The 27,994-nt window shown below is 37.4% G+C and overlaps 1 protein-coding gene across 1 annotated transcript in view; it reads left to right on the top strand.

Annotated features, from left to right (window-relative positions):
• Positions 1-27,994, top strand: part of PRRC2C (proline rich coiled-coil 2C) — a 90,317-nt gene that overhangs the window by 40,611 nt on the left and 21,712 nt on the right. The window contains 14 exon segments of the mRNA XM_078156499.1: positions 1,306-1,395; positions 3,256-3,934; positions 6,560-6,618; positions 6,620-6,727; positions 8,749-8,995; positions 10,036-10,249; positions 14,664-16,928; positions 19,417-19,625; positions 21,437-21,591; positions 22,202-22,571; positions 23,000-23,079; positions 23,937-24,125; positions 24,317-24,568; positions 25,390-25,482. Coding sequence (XP_078012625.1) covers positions 1,306-1,395; positions 3,256-3,934; positions 6,560-6,618; positions 6,620-6,727; positions 8,749-8,995; positions 10,036-10,249; positions 14,664-16,928; positions 19,417-19,625; positions 21,437-21,591; positions 22,202-22,571; positions 23,000-23,079; positions 23,937-24,125; positions 24,317-24,568; positions 25,390-25,482 — 5,010 coding nt within the window.

Here is a 27,994-nt window from a genome sequence, read left to right as displayed (position 1 = left end):
GAATCCCATATTTCTTCTCTGATCCTAAAGCATAATATGAAAGACTTGGTGTCAAGTATTTATTTACAGGATTTCCCTGATCTAACAGTCTAGCTTCCCTGTAAAAAAAAGAAATGGCAACCTCATATCTTTTTTTTGCTGAAACTGCCGGCTTTTAGTTTCCATAGCTCTTTTTAAGTCTTCACAAGTATCTACATTAGTCTTTACAAACATTTGCCTCTTTTTCTTATAATCTTTTCTCCAAGTTTTCATTTTTGAAAGCTGCTAATTCTCCTGCAGTGACATTCCCCTCAGTATTTTAGATTACATCTCCTAGCCACTGTTTATCCTTTGAAATCTAGAGTTAAATTCAGGTTGTATAACTTCAGTGCAGCTTCAGTTGCCCACTTTTTAAGGATGTTCACTTATCAAAACTGACCTTTTTTTAGCATCTACTGTCTTCATTTAGCAGTAATCTCTAAGTTCTGTTCAACTCTACTGAACTTCATAATTTTTAGGAATAATGATCTTCAAGTTGAACAGTTCTCAGATAGTTCTTAATCCCTGGTATTTATCAGGTCAATATATATAGCTTCCTTGGTTCCCCTTAGCTGTGAGTCACCAACCACTATTACTGTTTTTTTCTTTGAAGACTTGTCTGTCACCTGCTAACACTTGGGAATCCCTATCTCCTTAAATATAGGAAGCTGCTTTCTCCAGAATTGATCCAAAACTTCATTCCTATTATGTAGCTCTAAATATTCAATGTGTCCCTTCATGTCTGTCATAGTCTTAGAACATAAAGGTATATTGGCAATAGAGAAGACACCTTTGCATGTTCATTGATTATTATCATCATTAATAACTCTTACCTGGTTAGACCTATCATAGAATATTTGTTAGATAGACAAATACATTCAAGTGTTAGGTTTTACTGTAGTCTAGTTCGTAGCTGAAGATAACTCCCCAAAGTAGCATGATTTCTCTTATATATAGTAAATTTATTGATTGATACAGTGTCTGTTGATTAAGTAACAGTCTGATCATGGTAAGGATAAGGAAACTTCTACATTACAGAATAAAATTTTATGACAAGCTCATTTCTTACATTAAATTTGGTACTAGTTTAAGAATGGAATAAAAATGTACAAGGAATATAGTATTCAACCACTAATAGAAATAAAGGCTAATGGTTTACTTTTAAGTCTTGTAGCATGAGACTTTTTTGAAAGATTTCTAATTTTAATTTAGAATATTAAATGGTTTTTTTTTTTCAGAATGACTCGTATTTTACATTTTGCAAATCTTTTCCTCTTTACTAATTAGGAACGGGGACCTCCCCCAGTGCAGTCCTTAGTGCATGAAAAGAATAGTTCTGCCCACTTGCCACTTCAACCAAAGTCACTTGTTCAGCAGGTATGATGCTACTAGTTGCTGGTTAAAAAGTGCTTGAATTTTTGAGTGGAAAGACATGTGCAAATGTTTCTCATTTGGAGTATGTTTTTCTGATTGAGGAACCTAATAAAATATCTGAAAATCCATACTTAAAATTATTCTTTGAAGAGGCTTGGTTTTGTTGAATTGTGAAAATTTAGTGTAGTTGTCTTTAAGCTTTTTAATATATTTTTTATGTTTTCAAAATCGTGAGGGTTTGGGGTGTGGTTTTTGGGAGGGGGTTGTGTTTTTTGGGTTTTTTTGTTTTGTTTTTTTGTTTTAACTTAGGATCTTTCATTATTTTTGCTTTTTTTTCCCCCACTTTGGCTGGGCAGTGGGGTTAAGTGACTTGCGTAGGGTCACACAGCTAGTAAGTGTCAAGTGCCTGGGGTCAGATTTGAACTCAGGTCCTCCTGACTCCAGGGCTGGTGCTCTATCTACTGCATCACCTAGCTGCCCCTGTTTATGCTTTTCAGAAGCAAATTCCATGCACTTATTTCCCTTTACAGGCCTTGTTGTATAGTAAAGAGTACAAAAATGGGAGACAGAATATAGGTCTTAGTTCCAACCCTGCTTAGCTCATATTTTGCTACAAGAATCAAATAAAGAAAGCACTTTTTTTGGTGATGTATACAGAACTTTCCATTGTAAATTAACATCTGGCTCATATTTCATGCTTATTCCCAGAGCTTTGAAATATATCCACACATAAATTTGTTTATCTTTTTGACCCCACACTTTTAAATCACCGAGACTAACTTAAATTTGGCAGTTGAGTTTTCTCAGATTTCCACTTTGGTGCAAGTATCCTTAATTTTTTTTTATGTTGCGGATGTCTTGTAACAGTCTGAAGTCTCTATGAACCTCTCCCTCCAAATAGTATTTTTAAATGCATATAATACTAGGATTACAAAGGAAATCAATTAATATTGAAATACAACTATCAAGTTTTTTAAAACTTATTCATGGATTCTGGTTTAAGAACTCCTGCTATAAAACTGTAGGCCAGTATTGAAGTCTTTTCTGTGATGAAACTTAAGCTCTTTTTAAGAATGAGCGGGAATTGTCATGCCAATGTCTAAGTATACTAGTTGGTCTAGAAGAAGCAGTGTTGATAATCTGATTTATTTCCTAGCATATATATAATCAAGTCGTGTTACAGGGTTATATAAGGTAACATGGTGTAATGGAATACCAAAGTGTCATTCAGTCCATCAAGTATTTAATAAGCAACTACATTGTGTCAGACACTGCATTTGATCTGGGTAGACAAACTCAAAAGTGATACAGTGTAGTCAAGGGAGACAATATGTATGTTTATGAGGAGATACAAAATAGGTTCAATCTTTTTGGAGAGAGGAGGCAGAATTAGTAAAGCTTTTATATAGACGCTAGTGTTTGAGCTGAACCTTGAAGAAAACTGGGCTCCTAAATGACATTGTTGAGGATGGAGTGCATTCTAGGCATGGAGAACAGCCATTGCAAAGATACAGAGACTCAACTTCAAGTGCCAGGTATTAGGGACAGTTATGGATCCAGCATCATAGCACATATGAAGGAGAGTAATATGTAGTTAGGCTAGAAAGGTAGGTTGGGGCCAGGTTACAAAGGGCAAATACATACATATATATCAGAGGAGAACTAATAGAGAGCCATTGGAGCTTATTGAACAGGAAAGTGCCGTGGTCATGCCAATACTTTAATTAAAAAAAAAAAGATTTCTTGAGATCCATTCTTTTAACAGGTAGCGTGGAGTTATAATGACCTTTCCCCATTAGACCTAGGATAATTCTCCTTTGTGTATATCATGGTTAATTGGAGCTCTTTATCTTAATATTTCAGCATCCACCTCCTGATCGACAGGCAGGACCTGGAAGATCCTGTCCTTTTCCTCCCAAACAAGTTCCTGATGAAGATGAAGCTTGGAAACAGCGCCGAAGGCAGCCATCAGAACTTTCTGCAGCAGTAGAACGTGCTCGAAAGAGGCGTGAAGAAGAAGAAAGGAGGATGGAAGAGCAGAGAAAGGCTGCATGTGCAGAAAAGCTGAAACAGTTAAATGAGAAATATGGCATTGTAGAAAAGCAGCCGTCTCCTGAAGAAATTAGGGAACGAGAGCGTGAAAAGGAAAGGGAAAGAGAGAGGGAAAAAGAAAGGGAAAGGGAAAGAATAAGGGAGCGAGAGCGAGAGAGGGAAAAGGAGAGGGAGCGAGAAAGGGAAAAGGAGAGAGAACTGGAGCGAGAACGGGAAAAGGAGAAAGAACTGGAGCGGGAACGAGAAAAGGAGAGAGAACTTGAGAGGGAGAGAGAACGGGAAAGAGAGCAAGAAAAAGAACGAGAACTAGAACGGCAACGAGAAGCAGAAAAGGAACTAGAAAAAGAGAGAGAGAAGGAAAAAGAGCGTGAAAAAGAACAGCAGAAGGAAAAAGAAAGAGAGAAAGAGGAAAAATTAGAACTGGAAGAGCCTCCATTACAACCTGTGTTAGATAAACAAGAAAGTGAAAGCTGTAATAAAGAAAAAATAGGTTTGTATATTTTTTAATATCGTATTTTAGTTCTTGAATAAGTAAAACTTTCACAATTATTGTTTCTTGTGTTTTCAGTAAGATAGTGCATATTTTTCTCTGTGGTTTTATTGGTGTGAATGTATGCTTCACCAGTACAGTTCATAAAACAAGTCCTATTCTTCTCATTTAGTTAACATTCTTGTGATGACTTTTGCATTTAGAATCCTTCACCAGTCCCTATACTAAAAGATTTATACTAGCTTAGCAGGATCTCCCATATCTTTTACTCTCCTGATAGAGCCTTTGAAAATCCAACATCACCTCTTCTCTGCAATGAAGCATTAGAGGAAGACCTCAGTAGAGATCTCAATTAGAAGAAAAAGAAAAGAAAGCAGTACTCTTAATATGAATTCTCTATTATATGGAGTGATTAATTCAGTGACCACTTCTTTTACCAAGACTTCGTTACTGCTCTTGCTTAGGGTTTTGAAGACTTAGTCATACCAAAGCAGAATTAGAGAGCGTTTTTTGTTGTTGTTTCTTTTACAAGTTGGAGGGTTGAGTAGAGGTACATTTCATATGAATTCTTATTTGATTTTATCTGCCAGACTTTCTCAAAAGACTACCATACATCCTTCCCCATCTTAGCCGTGAACATTTTCCCCTGCTTCCAATAAGTATGGTTGAACGTTTTTCTAAAGGAAAAACTCAGTTACAACAAACTACAAATTTGGGTGGCGTTTCATGGAAATGCTGATTTTTATAGACCCTAGCAGTCAGTAATTTCAGTTCTTCTGTATTGCCATCTACTACTGGGGCAATGGGGACGGATAGGAGAGTGTAATTGAAATTATTTTGTATTTCAGATGGAAATTCTGGTTATCTTTTGTTTATTGATTAATTTTTTAATTTATTTTGAATTATCAACAATCACTTTCATAAGCTTTTGAGTTTTACATTTTTCTCCATCTCCTCCACCTCCTTCCCCAAGATGGCAGGCAATCTGATATAAGCTGTACATATACGTTCCTATTAAACATATTTTGACATTAGTGATGTTGTAAGCAAGAATTAGAACCAATAGGAGGAAACAAAATACAACAGAAGTAGTATGCTTTGATTTGCTTTCAAACTCCATAGTTATTTCTTTGGATGTGGATAGCATTTTCCAACATGAGGCCTTTGGAGATGTCTTAGATCATTGTGCTGCTGAGAAGGGTTAAATCTATCAATATTAGTCATCGCTCAACGTGGCTGTTATTATTTCACTCAGCATCAGACCATACAAGTTCTTTCCAGGTTTTACTGAAGTCAGCCTATTTGAGGTAATGTCAGGTTTTTGGTTTTGTGTTTTAAATTAAATATCATTAATACAACAGAAGTAAAGATGTTCGTATTATGACTATAAAACATGAGCCTGTGAACAGTGTGATGTGATGGGAGCATGGGCTAGGTAGCTGGAAACGTGTTGTAGTTTTGGCTTTGTTATTGAGAAACTGTAGGACTTATTACATTGTTTAATCTTCTTGGATTTCTATAGAAAATGAGAGTTTTATAGTGGAACTTCTATTTTCCGACATTTTGTAATTGTCCGTTTTGGAATCCTAGCCCTTAATGCATTCTAATGACATTTTTGCCCTGGGTACTGTGTGTGAGTACAGTAGAATTTTACTTCATTTTACGAATCTGGATTTATTGTTTTGGTTTGGTTTAATTTTGGGTTTTTTGAGCATACCTCAAGTTGTATCATTTTTTTTGAGTCATATTACATATCTCAATCAGTGATTTATTCTCAGTTAAATTTGATATAGCCATTCCATTTGCCACCATTATGATCTTTCACAGTGGCAATTAGCTTATTTACAATTTGTAACTTTGTAGCTCTGACGTTAAAAAAAATGAACTTCTATGAAGACTTACTGTATGATCTCTAATTTTGCATTTGTGTGTGAAACTACATTTTAAAATTTTACCATATGTAAATTCCTTATTAATTTAATCCTACCTGACAACATACAGTGTTCCATAAATACTTAGAATGAGTTTGGCTTACACTTTATTGGATTTCTGTGTCTTTGACTTGAACTTTCCTTACAGTAAAAAGCAATTCTCCCACTGCATCTGGGATCACCTCCAGTGGTACTGATCTATAATCTATATCTCGCCTGAGGCTGATGGATTTGTACAGCCTCCTTCCTTACTTAAATCTAAAGTGGAAATTAGGCTAGATACGTGTTTATAATTTAGAAATCTAGCAATTTTGCCTTTTTAATTTGATCTGTGCCCTCTATTCCCCCGACCCAAAATTTGTGGGGAACCTAGGATCGTAAATAATTTTATAAGATTCCTTGATCCACTAGAGTCTCAGTGACTTTTCTTGGTCAGATTTTCCAGTTCTAGTATCTATTAGAACAGAAAATATCTTCGCAGAAGCGTTAGGGTCGTCTTCCCTTTAGAAAATGTTATTAAGTTGAGGCCGTTTTAATTAGCGTGTGTACTGTGATGTGAAAGACAGATAATAGTTTATCTATATACTTTAAGGTTTGTGATGTACAGTATATGAACTCATTTGATCAAGTGTCTGGAAACAAACTACACAGAAATGGGTGTGAGTAGTAATTGTCAAGTGTTTTCTTTTATCAGAGGAACAGCCAGTTTTCACTAGACAAGACAGCAACCGTAGTGAAAAAGAAACCCCACAGGGCTCACGAAATAGAACCAGATTCAGGGTCTCAGCCTCGACCTGCTGTTTCATCAGGCTATTCCAAACAGTTTCAGAAGTCTCTGCCACCACGGTTCCAAAGACAGCAGGTGAGAACAACAGTTATGTTGGGCAATTATAAAGTCACATGTTTGGTGAACACCTACTGTTTGCAAAACATGGTGAGTAGTGGGTTGGGGTATAAAAATTTTAAATGTGTAATTGTGCCCAGATGTCTAATGTTGGGTAGACTTTTGGAATAAGGACTAGTCTTGGAGTCAGGAAGTCTGGATTCAAATGCTGCCTCTGATATATTTATCTTTGTGACCATTGGCTACTAGTCATTTAACTTCTGGGTACTACAGACTGCTCTCTATGCATTACAGATGAGGTGCCTGTCTCCAGTGGAATATCCACACTAGTAGTTTCCCAGATCAGTAAATTTGTGTCTGTCCCTTCCCACCATATGTCTGTGTGTGTATGAATGTGTGTTGTGTGCGTATGTATTGTGTATGAATATATATTTTATGTGTAAAATTACGTAACATGCATATATTTTTCAATTTTTGTGGAGAGAGATCCAGTAGATTGTACTTGATTTGTACTCAGTTCTGGATAGGTTTTTTGTTTTGTTTTGTTTTGTTTTGTTTTGTTTGTTTGTTTTTGTTAGGCAGTGGGGTTAAGTAACTTGCCCAGGGTCACACAGCTAGTGTTATGTGTCTGAGGTCACATTTGAACTCAGGTCCTCCTGAATCCAGGGACAGTGTTCTATCTACTGCACCACCTAGCTGTCCCCAGTACTCAGTTCTGAAAGCTACAGTACCTTCTTAATTGAAGACTTGCATTTTGATAACTGGGTAACAACTTTCTAGTCTCCCACCACCCTCCTTTCCTACCCCTTTATATAATTTTGTTCCTGATTCAGCACATGCTGTCCATTTCTTGGCTTCCATTTCTTTTAATATAGCGTGTGGTACAACCTGTTTTTTATTGGTGATGTTTTCAAGTTCCACACGAGAATGCGTTGTCATTTCCATATGAAAAGAAATAGATGATCTTTAAGGTTGGTGCAGCTTCTGTTCAAAGGCAGTCTGACTCACCACATACTGAGCCTTAGTTTCCTTTTTAAAATAGTCACAATATTTGTACTACCTCTTTCATAGGGATGTTGTGACAAACGGGCCTTTATATACCTCAGAGCAACTCCTTACTATCTCTTATCCCCATTCCCACCCCACCCTGTTTCCAAGCTATTGCCAAAGCCTGTCTTTTCCCTTTTCCGGTATCTTCAATATTCCCCATTCTCTCCTGATAATGCCACCATCACGATACAGGTTGTCATTTCCTGGTGCCAGAACTATTACAGTAGCCTGCTGATGGATGCATTCCAATCCATTTTTCATTCAGCCACCAAAGTGATTTTCCTGAAGCACTGATCTGACCATGTTATTCACCCACGTGGTAAATTCCAGTGGTTCCAGTATCATATACAAAATCCTCTGGCACTCAGAACCTTTCATAACCTCCCCAACAAACACACACACACACACACACACCACACACACACACACACACACACACACACACACACACACACACACACACACAGACACACCCCTGCCTTTTCCAGTCTTATTACTTCTTACATACCTTATGAGTCTATTGACGATACATTCCATCTTCAGCTGTTCTCCCTGGCTGTAATGCTCTCCCTCCTCATCTGTTATTTTTCCTCTTTTCCTTTTAAGTCCCAACTAAATTCTCACCTTCTACAGGAAGCTTTTCCCAGTCACTCTTATTCCAGTACCTTGCCTCTGTCTACATAGTTGTTTGCATGTGGTCTTCCCCTGTTAAATCATGAGCTAATTGAGGGCAAGGACTGTCTTTTATTTTTCTTTGCGTTTTTAGTTTAGTGCCTGGCACATACTGGACATTTAATAAATACTTAGGGAATTATTCATCTTTAACGGTCTGTGAAGTGTGTTGTAAAAGGTTAAAAATTTAGTTATTTAAGTCTTATATATTCAGATTAATTAGCCCTATATTTGAATTTGTAATTTTTCATTACAATTTAAATTCGAAAGGCTGACTTATTCCGACTCATTTGTGTTGTTCTTGCATTGCTTTTTAGGAACAAATGAAACAACAACAATGGCAACAGCAGCAACAAGGTGTTCTTCCACCGCCTGCTCCTTCTCAGCCTTCCAGTGGTGCTGTCCCTCCTCCTCCACATAGAACTCTTTACCAGCCCATGCAGCCTCATCCTCAGCATTTAGCTTCCATGGGCTTTGATCCACGCTGGCTTATGGTACAATCTTATATGGATCCCCGAATGATGTCAGGAAGACCTGCTATGGATATGCCACCTATACATCCTGGTATGTTGAAGTTGTCATTGTTATAAACTAATGTTTCAATTCATTTTTCCCAAATTGATCTTTAAGTTCTTCAGGGTCTGCTTTGTGTTCCTTGATTGACTTTTGCCAGAGACTAGCTAAAGAGGAGAACATAATGGAGTAGTCTTACTTCATTTCAGTTTAAATACAGATTATTAAATTCTATCACCACCTTACCTTACAGTTTTTCCTCATGCAGGAGAGAAGAAGTAGTTGCTGGGGGTAAGGAGAGAAAGGGAGAAGAGCCTTAAAACCTGCCATTGATACTTTATAGGGCTGATTGTTTTGCACATCTGTAGAGACTTTTGTCACTTATAAATTCCCAGTCAGTGACAGTCAGTATGGTAACTTAAATATTATCTACATTTTATAAGGGAAGGGAATGAGCATTAAGGGCCTATTATGTGCTAGGCACTTTGCAAATATTGTCTTGTTTGATACTCATAACAACCCTGGGAGGTAGGTGCTCTGATTTATCCCCACTTTACAGTTGAGGAAACTACAGGAGCCAGAGGTTAAGTGACTTGCCCAGGTCCTACAGCTACTAAAGATCTAAGGATGGATTTGAACTCATATCTTCGCATCTCCAGGCCTAAGGCTCTGTTCACTGCACCGTCTGGTTGTCTCTGTTCTTTAAACTGTTATACTGTCTCAGAATTTAATCATGCTTTCATTTAATCTTTGTCATGAAGCTTTCCCATAATCTAGCACTCTAGTTCTTTTGTTTTTGCTTGTTTTACCCCTCTCAGGCTTACAAGTTCCTTGTGGACAGAAAGTATGACATATCTTTATATTGCTTTTAGCACCTACCACGATGCTTTGCATGTTAAGTAAAAATTTTTTACTTTCTAAGTTTCTGTACGTTTATCTTTAAAGATGTACTCATTTCTTGTAAAAGAAAATTTACACCTGCCCCAAATATACAATTACAGCATTCTATTATCTCTGCTTTTATACTGTTTACTTGTGATTATTGTTTAGCTTAGTTTCACGTTTCATTTGTTTCTGAACTCTTATGATAGGAATGATTCCTCCTAAGCCCCTAATGAGAAGAGACCAAATAGAAGGTTCTACAACTAATTCTGAATCATTTGAACATATTGCTCGATCAGCAAGAGACCATGCTGTTTCCCTCACTGAACCTCGTATGATGTGGGGATCAGACCCCTATCCTCAAGTAGAACCTCAGCAGGCAAGTTCTCCCCCCAAGTTGGCTGAAGAACCCAAGAACCTAAGGTAATCATTGTGTTATACAATTATTACAAGTCAAAGCAAAAAATAGTCTGCTTACTCTGTGTATGTATATTGGTATAGTCTTTTTTTTTTTAATTAAACAGTTTATTGATTTTTAGTTTTCCACATTCACTTCCATAAGATTTTGAGTTTCAAATTTCTTTTCCTCCCCAAGACGGCATGCAGTCCAATATAGGCTCTACTTATACATTCATATTAAGCATATTTTCACATTGGTCATGATGTAAAGAAGAATTAGATGCAATGGGAGGAACCATGAGAAAGAACAATCAAACCAAAACAACAAAAGAAAAGGAGAACAAATAGCATGCTTCAATCTGCATTCAGATTCCATAGTTCTTTTTCTAGATGTGGATAGCTTTTTCCATTGTGAGTCTTTTGTAGTTGTCTTAAATCCTTGCATTGTTGAGAAGAACTAAGTCTTTCAGTCACAGTGTGGCTGTTACTGTGTACAGTGTTCTCCTAGTTCTGCTCCCTTCACTCAGCGTCAGTCCACATAAGTCTTTTCAGGTTTTTCAGAAGTCAGCTTGCTCATCATTTCTTATATCATAGTAGTATTCCATTATATTTATATACCACAGCTTGTTCAACCATTCCCCAATTGATGGGCATCCCATTATTTCCAATTCTTGGCCACCATAAAAAGAGCTATTATAAATATTTATGGGCGTGTGAGTCCTTTTCCCATTTTTATGATCTTTTTGGGATACTGACCTAGAAGTGGTATTGCTGGCCCTTTGGGCATAGTTCCAAATTGTTCTCCAGAATGGTTAGATCAGTTCACAACTCCACCAACAATGCATTAGTGTTCCAATTTTCCCACATCTTCTACATTTATTATTGTCCTGTTTCATTGTATTAGCCAGTCTGATAGATGTGACGTATCTCAGAGTCATTTTGATTTGCATTTCTCTAATCAGTAGTGATTTATACCATTTTTTCAGATGACTATAGATGGCTTTAATTTCTTCATCTGAAAACTGCCTGTTCATATCCTTTGACCACTTGTCAATTGGGGAATGACTTGTGTTCTTATAAATTTGACTCAGTACTCTATATATTTTAGAAATGAGGCCTTTGTCACAGACAGTGGTTGTAAAAATTGTTTCCCAGCTTTTTGCTTCCCTTCTCGTCTTGGTTGCATTGGCTTTGTCTGTACAAAAGCTTTTCAATTTAATATAATCAAAGTATTTCATAATGTTCTCTGTCTCATGTTTGGCCATAGATTCTGATAGGTAAACTATTCCTTGCTCTGCTAGTTTGCTGATAGTATCCATCTTTGTATCTAAATCCTGTACCCATTTTGATTTCTATCTTGGTATTGGGTGTAAGATGTTGGTCTGTGCCTAGTTTCTGCCATACTGTTTTCCAGTTTTCCAAGCAGTTTTTGTTAAATAGTAAGTTCTTGTCCCAGAAGCTAGAGTCCGTTTTATGGGAGAGTCCATCCCATTCACATTCACAGTTATGATTACTATCTGTGTCTGTGTCTCCATCCTATCCCCCCCTTATGCTTTTCTTTCTCCTTTTCTCCCTTTCCCTCCTCACTAGTGTTTTGCTTTTGACCACTACCTTCCTCAGTGCCCACTCCGTTCTCTTAGCCCCCTCCCTTTTCTTCCCCTTTACCCTTATTCCTTCTTCCCTCCCTTCTGTCCCCCACTCCCATTTCTTTCCCCTTTTCCCTCCTACTTCTTATAGGGTAAGTTAGATTTCTATACCTAACTGATTGCTATTCCCTCTTTGAACCAAATGTGATGAGAGTAAGAATCAAACAATGCTTATTTCCCTCTACTGTAATAGGGTTTTGTGCCTTTTCACATAATGAAATTTACCCTTGTCTGCCTCTTCCTTGCATTTTCTCACAGTACAATCCCTTAATTAGATCCATTTAATCCATTTAATTAGATCAACTTAACCCACTTAGTTTTTTTATCATTACATCAAAGTCAACTTATATACCCACTCCTTCTGTCTCTATTATACTCCCTTTTATGTGTAATAACAGTACAGTTCTATAGAATTACAAGTGTCATCTTCCCTTGTAGGGATGTAAACAGTTTGCCCTTACTGATACAGGGTTTTTTTCCTTTCCTGTTTACCTTTTTATGCCTCTCTTGAGTCTTGTATTTGAAGATCAGATTTTCTGGTGAGCTCTGGTATTTTCATCAGGAAGGTTTGGAAGTCCTGTATTTCATTAAATGTCTGTCTCCTTTCCTGAAAGATTATATCAGTTTTGCTGGGTAGTTGATCCTTGGTTGTAATTCAAGCTCCTTTTCCTTAGGGAATATCATTTTCCCATACCCTGTGATCTTTTAAAGTAGAAGCTGCAAGGTCCTGCATAATCCCGACTGGTTGCATGATTTTTAAATTGTTTCTTTTTGGTTGCTTGTAGTATTTTCTCTTTGACCTGGTAATTTTGGAATTTGGCTACAATATTCCTTGTCTTTCAATTTGAGATCTCTTTCAGGAGGTAATTGGTGAATTCTTTTGATGACTTTTACCCTCTGGTTCTAGGATCTCAGGGCTGCTTTCTTTCCTTGTTGATTTCGTAAAAGATGCTGTCCAGGCGCTCGCTAGCTCTCTCTCTTTTTTGTTTGTTTGTTTGTGTGTTGGTTTGGTTTGGTTTGGTTTTCCATCATGGTTTTCAGGTAGAACAATAATTTTTAAATTTTCTCTCCTGGATCTGTTTTCTAGGTTCGTTGTTTTACCAATGAGGTATTTTATGTTTTCTTCTATTTTCTTTTTCATTCTTTTGTTTCTGTGTGACTGATTCTCACTCTCTCATAGTCTTTAGCTTCCACTTGTGCAATTCTAATTTTTAATGAATTGTTTCCTGCTATTAGATTTTGTACCTCCTTTTCCATTTGGCCCATTTTACTTTTTAAGGTGTTCTCCTCAGTGAGTTTTTGTGCCTCCTTTTCCAGTTGGCCAATTCTGCTTTTTAAGGACCTGTTTTCTACAGTTAATTTTTGTCCTTCCTTTTCCAAGCTATTTACTCTTGCACTCATTTCTTTTCCCAGTTTTTTTTCTACCTCTCTTATTTGACTTTTAAAATCCTTCTTGAGCTTTTCCAAGAAGGCTTTTTAGGCTGGAGACCAGTTCATGTTCCCCTTTGAGGTTTCAAATGTGGATGTGTTGGCAGTGTTGTCCTCTTCTGAATTTATGCCTTGATCTTCCCTGTCTCCATAATAAAAATCTGCAGTCATTGTCCGTTTCTGTTTGCTTATTTCCTGACTGGGAGCAGAGGGCATTGACCCAAGCTTCTTGTGCTGGGAGCCCTGGATCTGGTCACTGGCTTTGTGTGCTGGGGCCTCAGGTGCTGGCAGTTGGAGGCTGTAGGATTCTGGCAGCTTACTTGGTGTTGGGCTGGATTCAGCAACACTGGAGCTCTAGGGGTGAGAAGTCTGCTTACCCAGGCCTTGCACAGAGCTGTTTCGTTGCTGGAAAATGTCTCTCAGCCTGGAGCTCTATCTCTTGGAATTGTGCTTCCCGGACTTTTGCTGAGGCCCTGGGCAACTTGGCTGCCAGAGAATGCCTTCGCATGTGGTGGTTTTCCGAGCAGATTCCCCTGGCCATACTGAGGCACTAGGGGGGTCCTTGTGTTGGTGCTTGCTTAGTATACCCCCCTGGGGTTCAGTATCTCCCCCTGGTATGCTGAGGTGGGGCTTTCCACTGGCTTGCTGGGATGCCTCCTGTTCTGTACTGCTCCCCCTCCCTTAGAGTGAGAGGGGCCTTTCCCATTAATTCCCCCAAGCTTCCTGGGTTACAAGACTGCTGCACCCTGTCTTTCTGCTGGTTTAGCTGTTCCAGGGTTTTTCCTGGGGGTGGTATTTTCTGGACTTTCAGAGGTCAATAAAAGAGGGTGAGAGCAGCTTATTTCTTACTCCACCATCTTGGCTTCCATGTTGGTATAGTCTTGAAATGTACTTCAAATCACACCTAATTCACAGCAGCCTTTCTAGTCTCTGACTTGATTTTGTTGTTCTCCCTGAAGTGAATTTTGAAATAACACCTGGTTTTTATTCATCTTAAATGGTTGTCAGGGAGTTGAATGAAATGAAAACTGTCATGTTTCATTTCTTTGTCACTTTTCAGATGTGCAGTCAAGAAGAGTTCACATAGTTTTCCTCTGGTAGCAAGTAATGATGCATCTTCATTTCTTTATGAGATGCCAAAATTATGAAGGAAAATACCCGTTTTAGAATTCTTCCATTCAAAATGCTAATTTCTGAAGTTTTAAAATAATTTACAACTAGCTGCTTGTAATTTATATTTCTATAACGAGGATTGGGAATCTTGTCTTTTGATGATGTCATTATTTTTTGTAATTCAGTGGTAATGAAGAGACAACCTATTTAAGGAATACTTTCTCAATAATTTTTACTTCTTTTTAACATAGGCCTGAAGCCCCATTGGAACAAGAATTAATGGCTGCTTCCTACCCAGTTGAACACAGTCAGTTGGACACTCATCCCAAGGCAGAATTTTTCAGAGATACTGGTGAGGCAGAGGTACAGAAATTGCCAAACAAGTCTTTGGAAGATACAAGACCTCCTGTCACTGACACAAGTAGTCAAGCAACTTGTTTTGAACTAGCTAATCAGAATGTTGTTCCCACCTCTCAGGATGACCAGAGTCCAGTTGGAGAAAGTCAGTCTGTCAGGAAACGCAGTGTGTCCCACGGATCCAGTCATTCTCAAAAACCAGAGGAGCCAAGGAATGAGGCACCTGCAAACATTCCTAAAATAACTAACAGGTGTACAGATACTAAGGAACCCTCAGAACGGCTTGAAGAGAAGCCAAAAAAGGAAGGTTTTATAAGGCCTTCTGAAGGACCAAAACTTGAAAAGTTGTACAAATCTAAGTCAGAAACACGATGGGGTCCAAGGCCTGGGTCTAGTAGAAGGGATGAAGGTGGTGACAGGCCTGTGAGAAGATCAGGACCTATTAAAAAACCAGTACTTCGAGATATGAAAGAAGAGCGGGAACAGAGAAAGGAGAAAGAGGGTGAAAAGGTAGAAAAACCAACAGAGAAAGTTGTAAAACCTGAAAAGCCTGAAAAGAAAGATCCTCCTCCACCCCCTACAGCTCAGGTTCAACCACAACCACTTCCACCACCTCCCCAACCAGAGCCAGAGAAGCCTCCTGCTGAGACTTCATCTTTGGCTAAAAAGCTGTCCCAAGATACTGTGAAGCCATCAGAAACTGTAGTTAATGTTCACATAGAACCTGCCATTAAAACGTCAAATCAGCAGACTGCTCCTCTTCATCTAACCAAGGAAGAAAAACAACCTGAAAGAGTTATTGGCAAAGAACAGGGAGTCGAAAGACCACGAATAGATTCAAGGCCAATTAAAAAAGAACCAACATTACCTCCTCGAACTTACTGGAAGGAGGCTAGAGATAGAGATTGGTTCCCAGATCAAGGCTATAGAGGTCGAGGACGTGGGGAATATTACTCCAGGGGACGAAGCTACAGAGGTTCTTATGGTGGACGTGGTCGAGGGGGCCGGGGACACAGTAGAGATTATCCTCACTACAGAGAGACAAAGCCAAGAATAGAGCACGCACCTTCTGGATCTCTGAGGCAGCGAGAAGAAAGTGAAACTCGAAGTGAAAGCTCTGATTTTGAAATAGTGCCCAAACGCAGAAGGCAGCGGGGTTCAGAAACTGACTCAGATAGTGAAGTTCATGAAAGTGCCAGTGACACTCTTCCCTCAGACAAAGATAGTTTAAGCAAAGGCAAGCATCCTAAAAGGGAGGAACGCCCTGAAAACAAAAAACCTCTGAAGCCTCTGCTTTCTTTCAAACCTGAAAATAATGTCCGAGTAGATAACAACAGACCACTGGAAAAACTGTACATAAGGGATGATGAGAATAAGACCAAACCTGGCTTCCTTCCTAAAGGAGAACCTACTAGAAGAGGCAGGGGGGGAATGTTCAGACGTGGTGGAAGGGATCCTGGAGGCCGTCCACCACGTCCTTCCACATTAAGAAGGCCGACATATCGTGACAATCAGTGGAATCCAAGGCAAGCAGAAGCCCCCAAACCAGATGATGGAGAGCCACCAAGAAAGCATGAGCAGTTTATACCTATACCAGCAGATAAAAGACCCCCAAAATTTGAACGGGGGAAGTTTGATCCAACCAGAGAGAGGCCTCGAAGGCAACGACCTGCACGACCACCAAGGCAGGATAAGCCTCCTCGATTTAGACGGCTAAAGGAGAGAGAAGCTGCTTCAAAAATCAATGATGTGGTAGCTACTTCTGTCACAAGTGGCACAATTAATAATGTGGTTCAGGAACCAGTTAGTGCTACTGGGGATATTTCTGGGAATAAGACACCAGATTTATCCAATCAGAACTCTTCAGATCAAGCAAATGAAGAATGGGAAACAGCTTCTGAAAGTAGTGATTTCAATGAGAGACGGGAGCGTGATGAAAAGAAAACAGCTGATTTGAGTGCACAGGCAGCTGCAAAGGCAGGAGAGAATGTATTGCCTCCAAAAAGGGAAATAGCAAAAAGAAGCTTTTCCAGTCAGCGACCTGGAATAGATCGCCAGAATAGGCGAGGCAACGGTGGCCCACCTAAATCAGGAAGGAATTTCTCTGGTCCTAGGAATGAAAGAAGAAGTGGTCCTTCATCAAAAAGTGGGAAAAGAGGGTGAGTATAAGAAAGAGTGAGTTGATTTTCCTTTGTAAGGGGCCAGGAGGGAATGATGAAGGAATTATTCATAAATTTATGAATTATGCTTGTCATACTTAATGTTGGTTGCTTTGGAAGTTGCAAAAATGATGTAAAATATGATCCCTACTCTCAAGGGAGAAAGGTATCAGGTTAACTAATGAAAATGTAGTGAATAACCTAAATTTGTTAATATCTAATTTCATTGCTGTGGAAGTTCAGAGGAAAAGGAGATCAGTGAGACCTCAAGTAGTCAGGGAATGGTATATGTAAAAGTGATTGTCATTCAATTAACCAACCAGTCTTTAATGACTGTGTATGCTAGTAAAGTGGTTTAAAAAAAAAAGCAGTTCCTGGCCTTTGTAGCTGTGTGTAATAGTAGAGTCTTTTACATCTATAGTGTGTTATTCCTGTTCAAATATTGACCTTGAGAAAATTAATTATAATAAAACTATCAAGAACAGTGATTAGCGCATAGATAGGTTTAGAATTGCTATACCTACAACCTTTAACTCTTTAGTGGTGCGAAATTTTGGGTTTTATGTAAAAGATAATTAAAAATTTCAGTGACATTAGGTGTTTAATCCATATGGTCATTTCGAGCTTCAAAAAAAATCTGAATTTGGAAATTTTTATTGGCAGCAATACATTTAATGACATTAATAAACATTAACATCGTGATCCAGTGCAGTTTATTACCATATTTACTTGTCTATAGCCTGCTTTGTTTTGTCCAGGCTAATTTTTTGAGACACAAAGCCCGTAGGCTAATTTGAATTGTAGTTCTCAGACTACATTATTTGTATTGTGCTTGAGTGTATATTATTCAGGACTATAAATAAGATTATTTTACTTTAATCTATCTTATTGAGCTTTATAAAATATATTTCCACACGTTCACATTTTTCTTTCTTAACCTGCAAGCAAATTGGAAAAAAATCATGAACAAAATGGCAAGAGGTTCTCTCTGGGTGGTCTTAATTTTAAAGGCTTGTATGTATTAATGCTAAAAGGATCTGTGAGTTGAATTTAGGGGACAAACAGTTCACAGTTTTTCTGGGTAGAAGGAATGCTTTCAGTATATTACCCCTGCCTCTCACATCCTCAGTTCCAAATGGTTTGCCTTCTCAAAATGGTGGATCAGGCATTCCAGGGCCAGTGATTCAGTGTACTCAATTTTACCTGCCATATTTTCAGAAACACATTAAGGTTTGTTTCCGGGTTAAAGAAATGGTATGCAAGCAGTTGTAGTAATAATTATGTATTGCATTAAAGTTTGTAGAGTACCTTATATTTTGTGTGTGTGTCTGTGTCTGTGTATAAGTACCTTGAATAGGTACTTCTAGGGATTATCCTTTCAACACAGCATGGTACAGTAGAAAAAATAAAGGGCTTAAGAGATGAGACACTTGGATTCAAGTGAGCAGGTCGTTTCATGCTTTCAGGCCTTATCAGTTTCCTCAATAGAAAATTATAGGGTTCAAATCTGTGACCCTAACAAATCCATTTTATAAAAAAGAAAAACGAGGCATAGAAAGATTGGGACTCAGAACTCATGAGTCCATCACTTTTCCCACCACACTGTACTCTCTTATAGGGGTTTTTAAATAAATTCTGATACTAAGGAATAAATTAGGGGACACATAGTTTTTCTGTTTTATATAGAATACCAAAAAAGAAAAGGCACTTCCACAGCATTTCTAAGGACTAGTTGTTTTAGAAGCAGAAATAATATTTATTTGGCTTGGAGCAACATTTTAAAAGCAGATTTGCCTAAAATAACCATAGTAGTGGTCACCTAAGTAGCAGCATTATAGATTATAGACTTAAAACTACAAGAGATCACCAGGTACCACCTCATCATGTCACAGATGAGGAAACTGAAACACAGATATTAAAATGGATTGCCCAGTGTCACACAACTAGTAAGTGTCTGAGATAGAATTTGAATCCAGATCTTTCTGATTCCTGGGCGTAGTACTCTTATTCACTAACCATGCCACTTGCCTAGAAAGCTGACCTTGGAATCCAAGTAGTGTTTCTGACGCATCCTGGCTGGACAGTGTGAGTTTGGACAGGCAATTTTTTTAAGACAGTTGCTGAGAGCTGAATTACTGGAGGAAATTTGCCATTTGGTAGCTCCCTGTATCAATCAAATCACAGATCTCAGGTATTCTACCCTATGTCCAGTTTTTTAACCTAAGGAAATTAAAACTGCAACCTTAGTTACAAACCTTAAATTTTACAAGTGAAGGAACTATGGACACTTTAAAAGGTTGTAGATTTTCAGAGTGCTAGTTTGTAATGACTAAGACTAACAGATTTTTTTGATTCCCAGTTAAATATTCTTTACATATAAATTTAAAAATTTCAAATACTAATATTCTCTTTTATATGGGATAGCTTATAATTTATTTTTAGCTTAATGGAAATACAGATGTATTTATATAAAATGTTTTTTTTGCAGTCCATTTGAAGACCAGTCTATAGGCATGGCTGGTGTTGATCCTGCCAATGGCAGCTCAGTGCATCATCAGGATGGAGGTCCAAATGGCACTGGGCAAAAGAATTCCAAAGATGCCAGTGGGAAAAAAAGAGAAGAACCTAAACCAGGTCCTAAGAAACCCAAAGAGAAAGTGGATGCCCTGTCCCAGTTTGACCTCAACAACTATGCAAGTATGTCTGCAACTTTAAAAAAATTATACATCCATAGAAAAGACCAAGACAATAACAATAAGTACCCATCACACTTAGATTTGATGGTATGGTAGTTTTTATTGCCTTCTACAAGTAGGAGGAAACTTATGGTTACAAGTCAGGTGGGAACTTCACTACTTGACCTCCATATGAATCAAATGATACCTTGCTACCAGCAGAATTTAAGTTTTAATTAAAAATTAAATTAATGGGATTTTGTTCAGTCAACAGACATTTGTTAAGCACTTACTATTTACTGGGCACTGTGCAAATACAAGGAAGAAGAATGGTGTTTACTGCTCTTGAGGCAGCTCTGTTGCCTGGTAGATTGAATACTAGGCCTAGAGTCAAGAAGATCTAGATTAAAATCCAGCCTGGACATTTAACTGATTCTGTGACATTGGGCAGGTCACTTAGCCCCTGTCTTCCTCAATTTCCTTATCTGTAAAATAGGACTGATAATAGCACCTACCTCCCAGGGTTATTGTGAGGACCAAAAGAGATAATAATTATGAAATGTTTAGCACAGTGCCTGGCACACATAGTTGGCACTTAATAAATGCTTGTTCCCTTCCTCAGGAGTTTACATTCTAATGGCATATGACTACACAGAGAAGAAGTTAAAGAAGTAGGGGTCTAGTTAAACAAAAGTTCTGAGAGTAGGAGCCTTCCAATCATAAGGAAAGGCTAGAAAAGGGAGGATATTTTAATTTGTGGTTTTTCAGGGCTGGAGTAAGACTCTAGGATGAAGAGGTTTTTAAGGTATGATAGAGGAAGCCCATAGTGCAGCTTGTAGAAGCATCATTCTACTAAATTAAATGCTTTTTCAACATATGCAGTGAGATCTTCTGTTCTCTTACATGTGTCTAGCAGTCGTGAAAGAGTAAAAATGTGTGTGGTTCAGTGTCAGGAAAGGTGATTCGTTCCTTACTTTATCAGTACCTCAACACCATCACATTGTTACTTCTAGCATAACTCCTTCCTGTATTTATTGTTGTTCAGTCATGTTCAAATCTTCATGACCCTATTTGGGTTTTTCTTGGCCTTCTCCAGCTCATTTTACAGATCAGGAACTGAGACCGACAGGGTTAAGTGACTTGCCCAGGATCACACAGCTAGTAAGTGTCTGAGGCCTTTCTGTAGACACACGGTCTGATCTAGCTGATTGTTCCATCTTTGTTCTCAGTAATCCTATCTTGCACATTTTGAGTTGTTATGATCTAGGTGTGATAGTATGGGTGTGTCACTGGGGTAGAGAGGTCTTTTTCATTTTTCTTTTGTTTCTTTTCCTTCTTTATTTATCCTGAAATGCCCTTGGAATGCCTTTGCTTAGTTAGATGTCTTGCATTTTCCTTAAGTCTTGAAAAGTATTAAAATGACCCATCCGAAGCAGATGTTTTGCTTTTTATGTCCTTGATTTGAAATTTTCACAGATATGTTAAACTGTTTAAAGGATAATCTGTGGTAGAGGGAGTTTCCTCATTGGGTGTTGCCCATACCAATAAAATCACAAGTCTGATCCAAAAACAACTTTGACCTCATGGTATATGAACCAGTGATTGTTTCACCATGGGAATTGTGGGGAAGTAGGGAAGTGAGCATCAAAGTATGTTAGGTCTTTGGTCTTGCTTTTGAAGGAAGAATATTTTGTTTGTTTTTGATTTGTGTGTTTTGTTTTATTTTGTGAGGTAATTGGGGTTAAGTGACCTGTCCAGGGTCACACATCTGTTGAATGGAGAATTCTTAAACACATAAGACAAATCTAAAGCACCATCTTCTTTAACCTACAGGTGTTGTAATAATTGATGACCATCCAGAAGTGACTGTGGTTGAAGACCCCCAGTCAAATTTAAATGATGATGGTTTCACTGAAGTGGTTTCTAAAAAACAACAAAAACGCTTACAGGATGAAGAACGTAGAAAGAAGGAAGAACAAACTATACAGGTTTGAAACTTTAAAAATTTGAGATAAGAATTTTACGATTTTACCCAAAGTATCTTATAATTGTGTGCATAATGCTTGGTAAAAGACTATATTGATGCAGAAAATAAAAGTTTATTACAATTATACTCTCTCCAAGTATCAAGACTGATTTGCTCTTGTATTTTTAGCTCATAAAATAAATGTATCAGATTAAATTGTAAATGAAATAGTAATAGCATGTTGAGTTTCGAGTACTAATAGTATTCCAATGGTTTTTTTTGGAGTTGTGCTTGGGAAGATTACAGAAGTTATCTCTATACTAAGGGGGGCAACAAATTTTTATAGTCCAGTAAAAGATGCTTTGTAATAATGACAACTTAAATATTCAAGATACTTGAATTTTTTTATATAGACAAGGCCATTTTTTCCCCTTTTTATCACAGCTTTTTTCCTTAACCCTAAAATGGAACAATTTTTGGAACATACTGTCTTTATTTGCTATGTTAAATATGTATTTCAGAAGGACAGGCGTACTTTGTCTCTTGAATGGATAATTTGAATCATGTTTTGTTGGCTGGTTGTATGAATGGCTGCCTATAACTACATTATTAAAACTTCAAATTTTTTTAAGGTGTGGAACAAAAAGCCTTCAAATGAAAAAGGAAGAAATCAGAATTCTAAGCTTCCTCCAAGGTTTGCTAAAAAACAGCAACAGGCTACAGTAGGCCAGCAACCACAAACTGCAACCCCACCTCCAGTGCAGAGTCTGGCACAGGCTCAAGTCCCTGTTCAGGTTCAGCCACCGACAACAACACAGACTCCTAACCAGGCACTACCATCAGTCCAACCGCAAGTCCAAGCAACAAATGCAACTAATGGCACAGACTATGTAGCAACAGGAAAGTCTCTCCAACATGCACAGTCTCATGGGCCTCTAGGGGCAGAGATATGGGAGAACAAAGTAGCCCCCACAGCTGTTCTCAGTGATATTTCTAAGAAATGTAAGTGTGTCTCTGATTCTTAACTATTTGTGGGTGGACAGGACTGGAATACTATTTCCATATAGCAATGTTGATGGTTTTGGTTTTGGTTTCCTTATTTGGAAGGACCTTTTTGTTCTTAATTCCTTGTCCAGGATTATGTTGTTCTTCATTAGCTAAAAGGAAAAAAGAAATATTTTTCCCAAGCCAAAAAGTGTATTAAATTATCATGTGTCATCATCCCTTTTGATATGAGTGTGGTTTTAGGGACTGACATAACTTAAAATAATAATCTTTGTCCAGGTGTTAAATTCTCTATTGCAACATTGTATAATAGTGAAATATGAAAGTTCTTTTAATGAGCTGACCTTAAGAAAATAAACACCTATTGAAAGGTGATTTTGATTGTTGAAAATTAAAATTCATGCTTTCTGGCTTCTGATTTTCAGTGGGACCCATTAGTCCACCACAGCCACCTTCAGTCAGTGCATGGAATAAGCCTTTAACATCTTTTGGATCGTCACCAGAGGTAAAAATTATTTCAAACAATAAAATGCCATGGCAGGTGCTGCAATATACTTTCATTGTGATCTGTGGCAGTTTTCCCAAATAGGAAATTATTTGTTCAGGTTCATAATTTAAATCATTCCTGCTATGTAATCAGAATGTATACTTTTACCCAGAACAGTTGAATATGACTTCTTTAGTTGACAGAAATTGTTCTCTGATCTTAATTCTCATTCACACCAATGTGCTAGGGGGATCAGTTGCTAGATCTTTCCACTTTTACAATTCACACCCTAGTTCAAACCTTATCACTTCATGTATTTCAACAGCCTCTTCTTTTATCTCCATTTCTTCCCTCTGCAGTCCATTCTTAACACATGGGATCATTATTCCTAAAGCACACATCTAACCATGTCACTCTACTGCACCAGAAGCTTCAGTGGGTTTCCAGTGCCTTTAAAGAGAAACCTCTTTACTTGGCATTTTGAGCATTGCCCAATCTGACTCCACAGTGCTTACACATAAACACTTCTCTTCTCTGCCCCTCCCCCCACACACACACAGCTTTCACTGTGTCTGTGCCATGGCATAGATTATTCCTTGATGTGGAAAATTCTTCCCTTGCTCACTTTTAAGTGCCACCTCTTCCAAAAACCTTTCATGATTCCCCTAGTTGTTAGGGTGTCATCCCACTCCCATTATTTTTGCATGTATATGTGGATGTATCTCCCAGTAAAAGTTCCTTGAGGACAGAAACTATCTCACTTTCATATTTTATATTCAGGGCTTGGCATGTAATTGCTTGTTGATTGATTGGCAGCTTTGATAACTTGTGTTTCTTTTTTTGGTTTGTAGCTAATGTGTTTGTACCTTTTCCAGGGAATAAAGAATGGCCAAGAAAGTGGTGTTGAAATTGGAATTGAAACTATTCAGTTTGGTGCCCCAGCTTCAAATGGCAATGAAAATGAAGTTGTTCCAGTACTAACTGAAAAGCTGCCTGACAAATTACCTGAACCCAAAGAACAACGGCAAAAGCAGTCTCGGGCAGGGCCAATCAAAGCCCAGAAGGTGAAAATGTCAATTCCCAATTCTATAGTTCATTTTATTGCCAAATTTTGGGAAGAATTAAAAAACTAGCATTTCTTGGAGTTAAATGGAGGGTGGGCTTTAAATTATATGCTTGTTAGTATTTGAAAAGGAGCATTTTCATAAAGGCCTTTGAACAAAATATTTACTTGTCCCAAAAATGTTGAATTTAGCTTCCAGATTTGAGTCCAGTAGAGAACAAAGAACATAAACCTGGTCCCATCGGAAAAGAACGTTCTTTAAAAAATAGAAAAGTGAAGGATGTTCAACAGGCAGAACCTGAAGGACAGGAAAAATCCAACCCACCTTCAGTCAGAAACCCTGATGCTGTTACCACAAAGGAAACCAAAACAGTTACAGAAATGAGTTCTGAAATAGGCACAATGATATCTGTTTCTGCCCCAGAATTTGGTGCTAATACAAAGGTAAGCAAAATACAGTATTTAGAAATTCAGTTGGACCATTTACCTGAAATAACACGGAAGTCACAAATACAACTAATTTCATTTTTAATTCAAGATTTACGTGCTATCAGTCATTCAGCAGATATGTAGCGCCTAATATATGCTAGGCATAGTGGAGATATGTGTTAAATTTCCTATTGCTATGTGATCTGCAATCAAGATTTAATTAAACCTAAGCCTTTATTTACTTTTGCATAAAAATCTGAAAAGGATATCTCTTAATCCGTTTCATGTTATTACTAGAAGTACATAACATATAAAGAGGAATGCGGGAGAAAGTGGAGGCATTTGATCTTAATATATCTGATTATTTGTAGATGATCAATATATCTGATTATTTGTAGATGATCACTATGGGGACCTACAGTTATTCTGTTTTATGAGCCATGTAATTCTACTCATGAAAGGGATTATGGTTAAAATTGTGATGTCTAATGGATTGTATAAAAATACATATTTATATCAGCAGCCTATAAATTTTGTCAATTCTACTTGACAGTCTTTTAGCATGTCAGTTCTTTTCAGAGTTGTCATTCTTTTCAAAATAAAGGTACCATTATTTGTTCTACTACTAGAAAGAGTATTTTAGATTTTTGGGTTTCTTGATTTATTTGCCTACTGGTTATTGATAGTAAAATTTTTTTAAAGCTTTTCTAATTGTTTTTGCCCTGATGTTTCCAAAATTAACTTTAGTACTAGAACTAGAATATGTCTTTAGGAAAAGGCATGGTAATGTGGTGAGGTGTTTTTTTTCCCAGAATATATTTTTTATTCCTTCATAGGAGTCCGTAACAGACTACACTACACCTTCTTCTTCTCTGCCTAACACTGTGGCTAATAGTAATACCAAGATGGAAGAGACATTGGTTACTAATGTAAGTAGTTAATTCTGTGTATGGCAGCTTTGGAAACTGTTATATCACACAATTCCCCAATTTTGTTGTCCTTAACAATCCTTATCACAGTGGACAATAGTTGACTCTTTTTAGGGGAAGGGGGAAAGAATCCTGACTTGTCTAGGATTATAGGTTTTCACAAAAACTTTGCTATCATGTTGTTCTCCCAGTACTTGTTGAGTTACCAAATTAAAAGCAAAATAGTCAAATTTCCTTTTTTCTTATATTCCTATTAACACATTCTCTGTAGAGGTTCTAAGATACACCTGCTTTACAGGTTCACCCCTGTAGTAGATATTAATATGGTCTCCATTGACAATCCTGAAAGACGACCAGATGAAGGGTTTCTGTCAGATAAACTGAACGTTCAAATAGCTCTTCATCTCACATTTGAGCTTGTGGAACCTGTTCTTATTTTCATGAGTACTAGTTATTGATCACAGAATTATCTATCTGAGAAAAGTTTATTAATTTCCAAGTACCATCTATTACTGTAATAACAAATCTCACTAATTTAAACTTAGTTGGTGGGGAGGGAAGACCTTAATAGTAGTGCTAAGTCCTCACATTTTATATTCCTGTTGTGAAAGTCAAATGAGGTTGCCAGTTTGCATATGTTACGTTGAATGAATATTTGATGAATTATAACGTCTGTGAAAGTGCTCAAATCTTCAGAGTACTATGTTCATAAAGAATTATTAGAGGATCTCAGAATTAGGAGGGGCCTCCAAAGCCGTCTGCTCCAACCTACACCCAAGCATGCCTTCTTTATCTTATCCAGTTCCCTCTTTGTTATACCTAGCCATGACAAGTTGTCATAAAGTGTTTGCCTGATGACCTTCAGTAGAAACTCTTATATCCCAATTCATTTCTCCTTTAGAATAGTTCAGCTTTCTTGAGCCTAAATCTGCCTGTTAACTTCCAGCCATTGCTCTAATTTTGTCCTCTGGCTGACAAGTATTATCCCTCTCGCCCTTCATCTTTTTCCGGGTTAAATAAATAATTCTGTTTCCTTCAACCAAGTATCATTTTTTTTTTCCTAATCTTTTTCTTGTCTAATCTTATTATCTTTTTTCTAATCTTAAAGCATCCTTGTCCCTCCTGTCTTCCTTCTCGTCTCATCTCCTGTATTCAGGTTAATTTCATTGCTTTAAATATGGCAGCAAAAATGAAATGCAGTACTTCAGATACAGTCTGAATAGGGCAGAATCACCTCCCTTGTTCTGGACACACTATTAACTTACTGAGCTTATAATTCACTTAGATCTCCCAGATCTTTGCACAAAAGCTATTTGCTGTCCATGCCTTCCCAAGCCTGCAGCCTGTTTTTCTTCAGGTGATTTTTGAACTAAATAGGTTCTGACATTTAATCTCTATTAAATTTCATTTTCTTAAATTTAGTCCATCATTCTTGAATTAGATTATTAATAATAATAATATAATATTTAGCAGAATACAATTAATATTATATATAATATAACATTACTAATAATCTAATACTTAGGAGAATATAATAAAACTGTAAAGAAATTGTCAAATAATTCATAATTCTGGCTAGCAATATTAAAATTCCATAAATTTGTTTTATCGTTTAAGATAATCATAGTATTTTGGAATTGGAGTTACTTCAGAGATCATCTTGTTTAATTCCTTTCTTTTACAGATAGGAAAATTTTACAGATTAGGTCTGTAGAGGCTGACTTGCCCAGTGTAGATAGAAGGAAGGTTGTAAAATTATGAAGTGATTTGAATGCCAGGGAATTTGGGTGTCTTTTGACAATAAATGTAGAGTTGTGAAACTACAGTATTTGGTCTAGAAACACTTTTTGTGGCAGTGCTGGGACTAGAGCCTGTATCTCACAATTGCCAGTCTACTACTCTAACACAGCTTTTCCAATGAAAGTTGTATGAAGTGAGTATGAATTTACTGTACACGATGTACGAAGGACTATGTTCGTATGAGTGACTATATTAGATAAAATTATTCATTTCAACACATAAATATTTAATGACTAAGAACTATTAGAATGTGGAAATCGGGGAAATTTCTAATCTTGTTTAACTTCATTTATGCTTTGCTTAAAACAATTAACAGAAACAACTGTATCAATGAAAATGAATTTTAGAACTGGAGTGGATCTTTAAGATCCAGTTTGGTCCTATCCCCACCCAAACCCTCTTTCAACTTCTCCCTCCTCTGTCTTAGGGTAATAAATGTATAGGGATTCAGTTTGCTTATCAATGTAAAGAAAGGTTTCATTGACCAACACAAACAAGTGGGGAGATAGGGAGAATGATGTTTAAATATTGGTTGTTGGAATCTCCTAGATTCCATTCCTGTTGTCCCTTTGAATCACTGTCCACGTTGAGTGTTATGCTCTTGAAACTGATCAGTGAATAAATTAAATTATTAACAAGTAAATAGGTATCATGGAGGACTGCCTGTAGTTTAAATTGGCTCCAGGTATGTAAAGTAACTTGAGCTGGGCCA

This window comes from Phascolarctos cinereus, unplaced genomic scaffold, assembly GCF_003287225.1.
Source record: "Phascolarctos cinereus isolate Bilbo 61053 unplaced genomic scaffold, phaCin_HiC Scaffold_5;HRSCAF=322, whole genome shotgun sequence".
Classification (NCBI taxonomy): domain Eukaryota; kingdom Metazoa; phylum Chordata; class Mammalia; order Diprotodontia; family Phascolarctidae; genus Phascolarctos; species Phascolarctos cinereus.
The sequence above is the reverse complement of the archived record's forward strand: the minus strand, read 5'-3'. Positions and strand labels throughout refer to the sequence as shown.